Source organism: Podarcis erhardii (assembly GCF_964252035.2).
Source record: "Podarcis erhardii genome assembly, chromosome: 13".
Lineage (NCBI taxonomy): Eukaryota > Metazoa > Chordata > Lepidosauria > Squamata > Lacertidae > Podarcis > Podarcis erhardii.
Window position 1 is genome coordinate 27,007,425 of NC_138502.1, and position 12,405 is coordinate 27,019,829.

Below are 12,405 nucleotides of genomic sequence, written 5' to 3' on the forward strand. Positions count from 1 at the left end.
GTAACCTGAAGCGTATGTAACCCAAGGTACTACTGTAAATGAGAAGGATGCGGGTGGTGCTGTGGTCTAAACCACTGAGCCTTGGGCTTGCTGATCAAAAGGTCGGCGGTTCAAATCCCCGCAACGGGGTGAGCTCATCAAAATGCAAGTAGATAAATAAAAAGGTAAAGGTAAAGGTACCCCTGCCCGTACGGGCCAGTCTTGACATACTCTAGGGTTGTGCGCCCATCTCACTCAAGAGGCCAGGGGCCAGCACTGTCCGGAGACACTTCCAGGTCATGTGGCCAGCGTGACAAGCTGCATCTGGCGAGCCAGCGCAGCACACGGAAACGCCATTTACCTTCCCGCTAGTAAGCGGTCCCTATTTATCTACTTGCACCCGGGGGTGCTTTCGAACTGCTAGGTTGGCAGGCGCTGGGACCAAGCAACGGGAGCGCACCCCGCCGCGGGGATTCGAACCGCCGACCTTTCGATCGGCAAGCCCTAGGCACTGAGGCTTTTACCCACAGCGCCACCCACGTCCTAAGTAGATAAATAGGTACCGCTTTATAGCGGGAAGGTAAACAGAGTTTCCATGTGTTGCTCTGGTGTCAGCGTTCCATTGCACCAGAAGCGGCTTAGTCATGCTGGCCACATGTCCTGGGAAAACTGTCTGTGGAGCGGACAAACGGCTGCTCCCTCGGCCTGTAAAGCGAGATGAGCGCCACAACCCCAGAGTCGTTCGCGACTGGACTTAACTGTCAGGGGTCCCTTTACCTTTTAATAAATGAGATCCTTGGACAAGAGGCTGATACATGTTAGTTCATCTTGCTGCAGTTTGTAACTTTCTCGCCCCCTCTCAACCCTTTGGGTTGATGAGGGAAAATGGGCTGCAGCCTGCAGGCTGAGTTTCAGGGGAATCGGCAGAACTGCTTCACCCAGACCAGAAGTCTCCTGTTTCCTCTGTCATCCACACCACTCTCCACGTGCTGGATGCTCTGACCTTTGGTCACGTTGGAGGGGTTTGTGCTGTTATGTTAGGAAGTGGTCCCAAGTGGAGGGGAATGCTTTAAAAAGAAAATTGGGGGGGGGGGGAGGAACAGCACACAGAGCAGGCAGTTACCGCCTAGAAGGTTGTGCGCTTGGTTGTGTATGTGCTAATCTGCCAGGATTATCTTTTTATGGTTTATTTCATGGCCTTTGGAGACAACCGCTCTGGCCCTCCCTACTCACCTGCCACCCAAATAAACAAAATACAGTTTGCTTCTCCGTCCAGAAAAGGACACACTGATAGTCCCCTGCCAAGTCCTTATTCTATTTTTAAAGCTCAATCCCATTTAAAGACCAAAGTGTGTGTGAGAGAGAAGGGAGCATCTTTCCAAATACAGAAGTACAAGAATGCTTTTAAATCAGGGGAAGCTGATAAGAATGTGTGCTTGGGAGAAGGGAAGGCTCTGCTCCAGTTATTAGAGGTCAACATCCATTCATTTCATTTCAACATCCATAAAGTTAATGGGGTGGTTGGTGGTGGAGGAGGGGGGCAAACCCTGATAAGGTGTATTATTGAGTAATCGCCAAAATGTCTATCATGATGGCCTGAATGTTTGAAAAGGTTATTTGTTTATTTGGGGGGGGGGTAAACAAACTGCCTCGACTGCTCCATTTCAGACCACAGGTGTGTGCTCTCATCTGCAGGTCCTCTTTCAAAGGCAAGATTCCCAATTTGCATTTTTCAAACAATACCAGATCCTCCATGTGTCCCTTTTTTCCAGGGATAGTCCCAGATTTAAAGAAGCTGTTCCAGTATCTGATTTGATCCCGGAATGCACCACTTTTACTTAGGATGTCCCTATTTTCACCGGATAAATATTGGAGGGTATGGAGTTATGCAGTCCCCGAGCCAAGGAGATAAGTGACTATACAAACTTCTAAAGGCAGCCCTGTATACGGAAGGTTTTTTTAGTGTTTAATGTTTTATTCTGTTTTTATATATGTTGGAAGCTGTCCAGAATTATTATTATTAATAACAATAACAATGACAATGACAATGACAATGATAATAAACAGGACATCCCTACTTTCATCAGAGGAATGTTGGATGGTATGCAACATTAAAACAAAAAATTCCTTCCAGTAGCACCTTAAAGACCAACTAAGTTAGTTCTAGGTATGAGCTTTCGTGTGCATGCACACTTCTTCAGATACACGTATGTGTATCTGAAGATGTGTGCATGCACACGAAAGCTCATACCTAGAACTAACTTAGTTGGTCTTTAAGGTGCTACTGGAAGGAATTTTTTGTTTTGACTATGGCAGACCAACACGGCTACCTATCTGTAACTGGGTATGCAATATTGAAATTCACACTTCTCTGAATTTTGCAGTGTGGCTCTCCAGCTAAGAAACATGTACCAAAAACACACACGCAAGCTGGGATAAAGTGTGCAAATAAATGCATATGATAGTGAAAAGAACATACAAACTGTGTTGTATGAAGGGGAATTGCTTGACAATACTGTGTATGTAAGGCAAATTTGCATGCAAAGCTGTGCGCACCAGGGGAAATTCTTGTTAAAATGCTAATGAATTTTCACAAGGTCTTTTTAAAACATCGCCAACAGATGTGGAAAATGGGATTTAAGACTGGGAAAACTGGAAAAGAAAACGCTACTTTCTGCTGTCTGTTCCTTTTTTGCAGCTGTAGGAAGTCGGTGGTCTTCAGCCCTTTCAGACGCTGTTGGGTTTCACCTTAGACCAGACCGTGGAACAGCAGTGGGTCCTGACCCCCCAGCGTCCTAGCTGACAGCATCTCTTTTGCTCTAACCCTTCAGCAGTGCCCCCCTCCCCCATATATATAAATAGTATTCAGGAATCCTGGCTCTGAGCCTGCCGAATCACACTGTCCTCCCAGTAGAATTGCTAGAAGGATTTGGCAGCCTTGTTGGTTTTGGGTTATATAAGTCCCTCCCGGCCCACTCCATACTTTGTACCATTGCCAAATGCCCTGGCCCTGCTCTGGCATCACGAACCTGGCCCAAAGGCTTGGATTAGCTGTCCCATCCCTTTCTCCTCCCACTGCAGGGTCTCGCCCACATCCCCAAGGGGCCAGATCACCAGGCCTGCCCCGTTATGCCCGTCATCCTAGTGACCTTGGGCTCCTCACAGGCAGAGACATGTGAAGGCTGGGCTGCAAAGGGTAGCCCGAGCCTGTACATATCAGGCTATCTTTGGGGTCAGTCGCCAAGGTCTGCCCTAACTTTGGTTACTGTTTGTCAGAGACAGTTTGGTTTCGGAGGTTGCTAGGGAAGGGGGGAGCTTGTGCATGGAGTGGGGTGGTTATTATCTGAGTACAAGTGGGACCAACAACAAAAGGTTGCACTGTGTTCCTCCTCAGTGTTCCAACCAGCTAGCCATGCCCCCTTCCAGGATACCATTCCCTCCTGTCTTCCCCACTTGTGTATCCCGAGTTGGTAGCCATTACATGTCCCTGAGTATGATCAGGTCCTATTGCACTGTGGAGTGTTCCTCTGCAGTGTTCCAGCCAGCCAGCCATGCCCTCTTCTAGGATACCATTCCATTCCCTCTGCCCCATTTGTGTGTCCCAAGTTAGGAACCATTACACGTCCCTGAGTATGCTCAGGTCTGTTGCATGCTTCCCTCAGGCCACTACACAGGTTGCTGGACAAGATGAGCCACTGAGATGACCCCACTATTCTTATGACAAATGTGGCACTGCCCAACCACCTTTGATCTGCCCTCGGCCAGCCCCCACCTGCCTGCCTTCTTACTCACAAGAAGCCCAGAGGGTAGCCTTCCTTGCCTGCCAGCACTGTCCTCCTTAGCCTCAGAGTTGCCCTTGCAGCACTCAGCAGGGGGACAAAACTAAAATGAGTTGGCTCTGGCTCTGCCTATTGCTCAACTGCTCCAGTGCTTTTTTTCTCTGAGGGTACTCAGGGGTTATGTAGTATTGGCACCTCCCCCCCCCCATGTTAAAAGTGTGGCACTTACTGTAAGAACTAAGCAGTACCGGCACCTGTTTTTCTTTTAAAAAGGCACTGGCATGCCCTACCATTTTTGTTGGGCACCATACACCACTGTCTTGACTTCTTTGGCCATGTGAAAATTACAGAAGCAAGGCTGCTTGCCCCATTCCTGGTGTGTGTGTGTGTGTGTGTGTGTGTAGGGGCTGCTCTTTGCACCTTGCAAAACAATTAGGGCCCCAACAGAATTCTGGGATATGTTTACACATGTGACAAACCCGAATGTGATCCACCCTTCTGAAGGAGATAAACACATTCCGCGCTGCTCTCGCCATTCCTTAAGAGCACAATGCCAAGGCATGGTCTTGTCAGACAGCAACCCCCACAAAGGTATCTCATGCTGTTAGGCTGAATTTCTAGAGGCGTAGCTGCCTTGGCAGCAGAAGCAACAAAGAGGTCTGCAGCCTAAGGAAAACAACAACAAATATAGGACAAAGCTGCCTTATACCAATGGCCTATTGGTCTGTATTGTGTTATTAAAAAAATAAATAAATAAAGGGACACACATTCCACAGAAAACCTATCCTTCATTCTTCAAAATTAGGAAATATTCTCTGAAGAAATAGACACTTTATTTTAGTACATAGGTCAATACCAATGCCATTTTGGCTCTCTTGGTAACCCCAAATATTTCCCCTGCAGTAAAAGGAAATATCCTGGGAAAACCTATTCTTTTCACCTACAAATCTATCAAACCCTGTGTATGAATAGGAGAGGTCTATGACAATGGTTTCAGAAACTAGGGGATTTACCATTTCAAAAGAATGGTCCAGGCTGGCCCGGGTAATGCATTCGGCAAGCATTATCATGGATCTTGACAGACAGCAGAAAGGCCACATGCTCAAATTTCTGTTGTAGACCGCCTCTTTTTGTAACGATTATATGATGCTTTTGGGTGGTCTTTGGCTAAGGACTTGGGCAATTTCTAAAATCTTTAAAAGTTGTTACACACTTTTGTTCTGGTTCCTCACCATCGTGAAAGGTGGTGGTGGTGGGACTCTGTTGCCACACAAAAATAAAGATATCCCTTCCTCCTTTCTGCTCATTCCTGCCTCCACCCATTCTTCTCTGACCAATCTTGGACATAGGGGACTTTGAGTCCCTTGGGAGATTTGGGCTGTAAAAGGCAACACCAAATTTTCGTACGACTTAGGGTGGATCTTCACACAAGAAAAAAACACACACTATAAGTAAGTCAGAAATTAAATTGTTATAACAAATAAAGAAAACGCTATGGGAAATTGCAAATATATATATATTTTAAATTATTTGCTCTCCAGCACTATATGGTGTTGCATGTTTATAACGCATTCCAAAAGCTGTTTTTTAACTAATGTAGCTGAGTCCATAGTCCACAATGCCTGGCAGTAGCTCTCCAGAATTTTAAATAAGTCTTTCAGTCTCTGTCTGCAGGCACCAGGGTTTGAACCTGTGGCCTTTAGGATACAAATCACAGGCTCTGCTACTGAGCAGCCCTTCCCTTGTGGCACTTTTAAGACTAGCAAATATATTGTGGCAGAAAGAGTAGTCCACTTGACTCCACAAAACCTTATGCCACAATCCATTTTTAAAGTCTTTTAAGATGCCGCAAAACTCACTGTTGTTTTCACAAAGGCTGGAGACAGACGTAGGCCTTTCCAGTGAACTCAACGGCTGCATTCTGAGGTGTTTCTTTTCAAACTCCACATGACTTCCAATGCTAAGCCTGCCTTCAGTCATAGATTTACTCCCTGGATATGTCCTGGATATCCTTAGGAAGTCACAGATTTCGACAAGGGTCTTCATGCTTTGATCATTGTGAACATGCAGTTAGCTAGCTATAAACTGCTAGCTAATGAATCGGCTCAGACACATTTTCAACAGGGGATTTGTGGAGTTGGGTGGAGATTTCGGTGAGGGGGGGGGAATATTTGCTGATTCAAAGGTCTCTTCTCAACAACATCCAGGACAGAGTTGCAAAAAGATGTTGTGACTTAAAAGGACATCTTCCAATCACGTGTGTGTGTGTGTGTGTGTGTGTGTGTGTCTCCGTGGGTTGTGTTTAACTAACTTTTACTCAGCGTATACCCATGGGGCTATACTACGCTGTTAGTTGAATACAGCCCATAATAATTGGGGAGGTCCATGTTCCTGTGCAGTACCTGTGTGTATGTGTGTTTGAAGAGGGACTTCCATTCACACATCCTGGTGTGGGGCTGGCTGTGATGGAAGGGTGCTTGTTTTGAGGGCGTTTTACCTCTGGTAAGTAAGGAGGATGTTGCATTCATACACGTGTAGTAGCAGCTCCAGGAGGGAGAGAGCCCAAATGGAGACACAGAAGCAGCTTAATCCTGCCCCTTCCCACTGTTTCCCTACTGCAGTTCTTGCCCCTGTGGGCTCCTCCTTCCACCGCAAAGTTCCAGCCATGTTCATTTGTAAGGGTAAATAAACCATGTTACTTTCCCTCTTTCCCCAAAGGAAGTCATGTGAACAGCTGCATGCTCCTTGACCAACGCAAGCTGGACTGAACCAAACTATGCCACCCAGTTCGATGTGGTGTTTCCGAAAGCAGCAAGGGAAGGTTTGGTTGGTTTTGCTTTGCTTTGCTTCCTAAGGTGTGTTGCAGCATGAAGTGACCTGAGAGACTTGGCTTTCTTCATAGCTGGGACACCAGCTTCCTTTCCTTTGCACCCATTGGACTTCTGCGTCGCTCTTAAGGGCGCACATCCCTTGAGCATGCAAAAGAGAGATGAGCAACTTTGCAGGCAACCTAACAATAACACAAGGTCTCTGAAATTAAGGAGGTCTTTGAAATTAAGGAGACGTTTTTTCTGTCATTCCCCTCATTTTTATTTATCTTATAAGAATACAATAAATCACCATACAGCATTCCACTATGATCAATATTTTTTACTTTCTTCAAAAGTAAAGCAAAGGACAAGAATTACAGGGCATGGGGAGGTATTCACAGTGGATTTCTCTACAATTCTTAATGATTTGTCTATAGTTTATCATACCCTATGGGGAGGAGTCAGGTGTAAAACCAAATCTGTTTCTTGAACCTCTTCTGTCCAGGTTAAACCCTCTTCCTTTCCTTCTCTATTAGCCCCTTAATTCAACTTTGGCTCATCTTCATCTCCCCAAGATGCAGATGTTCCTCATTATGTATGCACTGGGAAATTTTTACTGAGTCCCCGTACCCCAAGTCAGGTCTATCTGGGGAGGAGGGTAAGAAAACACCACTTCAGAAGTTGTTTAGTCCCATTAACCTCTCCCCGTTCCTCAAGTACAACATTCAGATTCCTCTCCACCCACCAAACACCTGTGCAGGCCACATTGGCTAAAACATAACCAGGAGCATCGCCAATGTCTTCCATACTCTCTCACTTGCCGCTAACCCTTCAACCTTCCTCTTCTTTCTGCAAGGAACCCTTGCTCTCTCCTGCTAAGCTCATGAAGCAGGGCTCCCATCACCATCCATCTACAAATGGTGTTTCACCCAGCTATGTGAAACCACAGGGAGGAGGGCCCTGAACCTCCATGAGCTGCTTTGTGCATGATGTTCTTATTGTTTTCTTTTTCTCTCCCCTTTAATTCAGGGGCTCTCCCTAACTCTCCCTGGGGAGGTAGTCCTTTTAAAAAATAAAATAAAAAGCACCACCGCAATGCACGGTGCAGAAAGGAAAGCACTGGTGGCAGAAGTGCACGATGCTGTACATCTAATATATACATTCACACACAGAGATAGTCCTAGTCCTAGTCCTTGCCCCCACCCCCAAGAGTTCTCCATTGGAGTCATCAAGGTGGCTTCGATCCTACCAAACCTTTTCTATGTGCCTGGGCTCCTTCGGATTGTCCTCATGCAGCAACAGATGTGGGGGGCCACCACCCCCAAGGCCTCCAAGCCAGTTCCCAAAGGAAAGTCCTTGCATTGGGGAAGGGTCCCGTACGCTCAGCCTCTCTGGGCATCCTGAGACATGGAACGGGACAAGGAGCGGGGCAAGCCTTTCTTGAAGTCGGGGCAGGTGGGCTGGATGACCAGGGGCAGCTCCTTGGTGATCTCGGCCACAGATTTCTTGTCGAGACACACGCCAGTCGCCGGCAAGGACTCCACAGACTCTGAGGGGGTCGGGGTGAGCTCCCTGGCGCTTAGCTTGGCCGGTGTGAAGATGGGCAAGGGCAAAGGCCTCTGGTAGGGCAGGTGGTAGGAGGTCAGAGGTTTGCCCAGCAGACCCAAGCGAAGGATGCCCCATGGAGACCTCTGCACTATGACCCGGGCTTCCTGTTGCTGGCGGTAGGTTTCTCTGCGCTGTTTGTCTGCTTCAAACCGAGACCAGCTGTGGACAGAAGGAGTGGAGAATTAATCATAGATTCACCCCACAGCTCGGCTTCAGGCAGGGGTGCCCAAACTCTTTTTTCTTTTTTTAAAAAGCTTTTTATTAAGCAATTGCAACATAACAAATTATCAAACCATATAATCGCATACCGGTACATTATTTTTTCCTCCCCCCCCTCCCTCCCCCCTCCCACCAAGGACTTCCCTCAGCTCCTCTCTCTGATTTCTCTGCACATATTATTCTCTGCATGTTATAAAATTATACATATCCTTACCTTATCTATCTATCATGTTCTCAACCAATAAATTTGTGTATGTTTATTCAAAACCTGCCAAGGAGTCCAGTTCATTTTGTTGTCTTTTTTGTTGTCCCTCAGTTTGTATGCCAATTTAGCCAACTCTGCATAGCTCATCAGCGGCAAGAGTCTTGATAACACAAGGATGGAAGAATGAGGAAATCCCAACCAACTTTTTTCAAAGAGGGCCAGATTTGGTGAAGTGAGCATGTGTGAGGGCCAACCAGAGTAGTTGTTGACCTTTTTTTGGCATTGAAGTTCTTGAGCTTTTGGGGGGATTTTACCCCAAGAAATAAACTTCCGCAGGGAAAGGATTAAAATGACCGGCAGGGGCCAAATTAGGCCCCGCACACGGATTTGGGACATGCCTGCAGCATCTTCAGGTGGGGCTGTGAGAGACTTCTGTCCCAATCCCTGGAAAGCCACTGCCAGTCCCTGCATACAGTGCTAAACTAGATAGCCCAATGGGTTTGATTCAGTTTAACGCAGCTTCCTAGGTTCCTATGCCCTTCTTTGCTGATAAGGTTGACAAGCAGAGACTAGGCAGCCATCTAACAGCGATGCCCTAGCTGCATCCGGTGTTACAGATCCCGCACTGAGCAACACCTCCTTCTGTTATTCTATGCACCCCAAAGCCCCCTCTCCCAGCCTTAAAACCCCCCCACACCTTACCATCCCAGCCCTAGCCTGGCAAATACGATTAGACTGCTTCATACCGGGAGAAATACTTTCTCCCCTGATTTCATACTCATACAAGTGTGATATCCTTGCAAAGGGTTAGAAAGGAAAGGGACAGATTAACCGGAGGACAGATGTAGCACTCGAAACCAAACCACCACAATCGCTAAAAGCAGACACTCCGCTTTCATTGTCAGAGGTGAGCGATGCAGTGGCCGCATTTGCTGAGGGCACCAAATTATTCAGAGCGGGGGAGAAAGCAAACAGCGCCTGGAAATTAGCTCTGAAAGGATGTCTAAAAGCTGAGTGAATGGGTAATGAGATGTCCAATGTGCCTCTATGTGATGCACACTGGGGCAAAAAAGCCCCCTAACTTTATACACTGATGGGGCCTGAGCTGTCTCCCCCTGCCCTTCCTCTTTGACATGGCTGGCACCTCCAAGACTTGACTGTATCATAGAACCATAGAGCTGGCAGGGATCCCAAGAGCAATGCATGTTTAACCTCTCCCAATACTTGGCTTTATCTAGGCTTCCTTGGGAGGACCCAGCCAGTAGACTTTTGTAACAAATACAAAGCTGCCTGGCTGGATTATAACACTTTAGACCAAGCCTATCATCCCAACCAGACCCAAGCCCAACACTCACCCTTCCTCAGGCCTAGCGGTGAGTGAGAGGTCCTTCCATTCTGCACTGAAGGATTCCTTCCGGGATGTGTCTCTCTCGGATACCTGGCAGCTCAGCTCAGCTGCGGCCAGGTTCCCTGAGCTGCGAAGGACCACGCTCTTTCCGTGCATTGTTGCGTCTGGGCTTCTGCTCGAACTAGGATGCGTTCTCAGAGTCTCCCTTCAGTCTAGTCTATTGTCCCTGCTGCGGGTGATTTATATAGGTTTCCTGAATGCCGATTCCAGAGGGGTTGGCATTCAGAGCTATATCGGTCTTGCAAAGTCACCGGTGGAGCATTCTGATACCGGACACCTCCCCTCCCTTCCCCTGGGTGCGTTTGCTACTGGAAACCAAATCTGTGACGTGACAATATTTTTAATACACTTTTAACCCTGTCATTTCCTGGCAGCAACTTGTGGCTGTCGACGGGTCGTTTCATTAATTTAGCACGGAAGATCAAAACATGCACTATTCTGAGCTGGGAGCTGGAGAGACGCTGTAGAAATAATGTTCGTTGCCATTTAATTTGGTGCTTCCAATCTGGGCCCACTGGAAGCCAAGAGACGAGGATTTCTTTTGATTCTCAAGAGGGATACCAGGCCATTGCCTAGAGAAATATCTCTTTCAATTGCTGAGGCTAAGCACCACAAACATATGAGGCACTCTCCCTTTGCGGTTTCCAACAACGGGTCTGTCACTGTGAGAACAGGATGCTGGAATAGATGGGCCATTGGCCTGATCCTGCAAGCTCTCCTTATGTTCTTATGACTGCTATTTAGAAGCATTACTGCCTCTAATTGTGGAGGCAGGTCATAGCGACAGCTTTCGATAGCCCTCTCCTCCATGAATTTGTCTAATCCTCTTTTAAAGCTGGTGGCCGTCTCTGGGTCCTCCAAATATTGAAGCCATGGCAGTATTTGACAATCAGCACACAGTGTTTTATGCAGCATGACACTGTGGAATAGATGTCGATATTTAGTTTTTGACAACTTATGGGTGCCCATATTCATCACCTGTCCAAAGAACCAAGTCACCAATGTCTCATGCAGTGGGAAGTTCACAATTCCTCAGTGGCAAGAGGAGCTTGTGTGGCATTGCCCTCTAACAATATGGACGCCCTAAGGAAAAGTGGGACATTCCAGGATCAAATCAGAAACTGGGGTGGATTCTGTAAATCCAGGACTGTCTCTGGAAAATGGGGACACTTGAAAGGTCTGAGATCTGGATTCTAATCTTTGATCAGCAGTGGATTTTACTTCCCTTGTATCATCTGTAAAATGGGAATCACTTCAAGGGTAAGTAGTGATTTCGAAGGAGGTGGAGCATTTCATGTGAAATCTAGTTGATTACTAGGGAAAATGCAAATGTTTAATCTCCCCGCTTTCTCTTGATCACTCTTCATCTCAGATGGGAAGGTTTTTGAGAAAATACTTGGTTGCCGGAAGAAGACTGCAGTGACATGTGGCCTCATCCATGTTGATAATGAGAACGCTTACCGTTATGATCTCATGTGCTGCAGGGATACTAATTTCTGTAATGTACATGACCCTGTATATGATCTCATATGTTCCTACAATGTCACTATGCAGACATGAAATCTCAGCAGAATTTCTGGAACTTTCTGGAGAATGAAACGAACTTAGGTGTCCTGCCTCTGATGAAGAGAAGTTACGAGCAAGGGGATGCGATTCAGAAAGGCATTTGGTGATGGATGGATGGAAGGGTTACGGGATTCACTGGATGGAGAGGTTTGCACTGAGCCAGCACAGCTGAGTAACGACGCGTCTGGGGGATGAAGTCATTGGGAAAGAAAGATCTTTCCACCCACTCATTCCCCCTCCCCTCACTACCCCACTCTGGTTTCAGGAGGACCAACAGCCCTCCCTCCTTCCCTTCTTCTCTCTCGCACAGACACAGTGCCAGGTTCAAAGGCACTTTCGATCAGCCCCAGAGACAGAATGTCAAAACTTTGGCATAACGGGGAGAAAATGTCCTGAGTGGATTGAGCTGTCTCCTCCTACAGGGTGAGGTGGGGACAGGGGGCAACGTGACAAGCCGACTGGGCAAAAAAGTCACTCAGTAAGGAGTGTTGTGGGCAGAGAGAGCAGGACTCTTGATGCACATGTCTCTCTGTGTGTGCAAGAGATTGCGGGAGGTATTGGTTGGAAGGAAGGCAGAGGGTGGCAAAGAGAGAAGGAAAACCAGTGAGTGGTGTGTCAGGCCTTGACCAGGCAAGAGGACTGGGCTCAAATCCTGGTACGAAGGTCACTTGAGGCCAAGTCATCCTCTCACAACCTAGCCTGCCACACAGGGTCATTGTGAGGACAAACGGTTAAAAGCATAGGCATGCATACCCTCCAACATTTCTCTCATGAAAACAGGGGAGCCCTATTCCATAACAACAACAATAACAATAATTTTATTATTTAAAC

The 12,405-nt window shown here is 47.1% G+C and overlaps 1 protein-coding gene across 1 annotated transcript; it reads right to left on the reverse strand.

The window, feature by feature from the left end:
• Positions 1 to 6,823: 6,823 nt before the first annotated feature.
• TCAP (titin-cap) lies at positions 6,824 to 10,180 on the reverse strand. The gene is made up of 2 exons (XM_081837066.1): positions 9,956 to 10,180; positions 6,824 to 8,335 (listed from the first exon to the last, which is right to left on the reverse strand). Exons 1-2 carry the CDS (start codon positions 10,102 to 10,104, stop codon positions 7,951 to 7,953), a joined length of 534 nt encoding a protein of 177 aa, XP_081693192.1. The 5' UTR covers positions 10,105 to 10,180; the 3' UTR covers positions 6,824 to 7,950.
• Between the last annotated feature and the right edge of the window lie 2,225 nt (positions 10,181 to 12,405).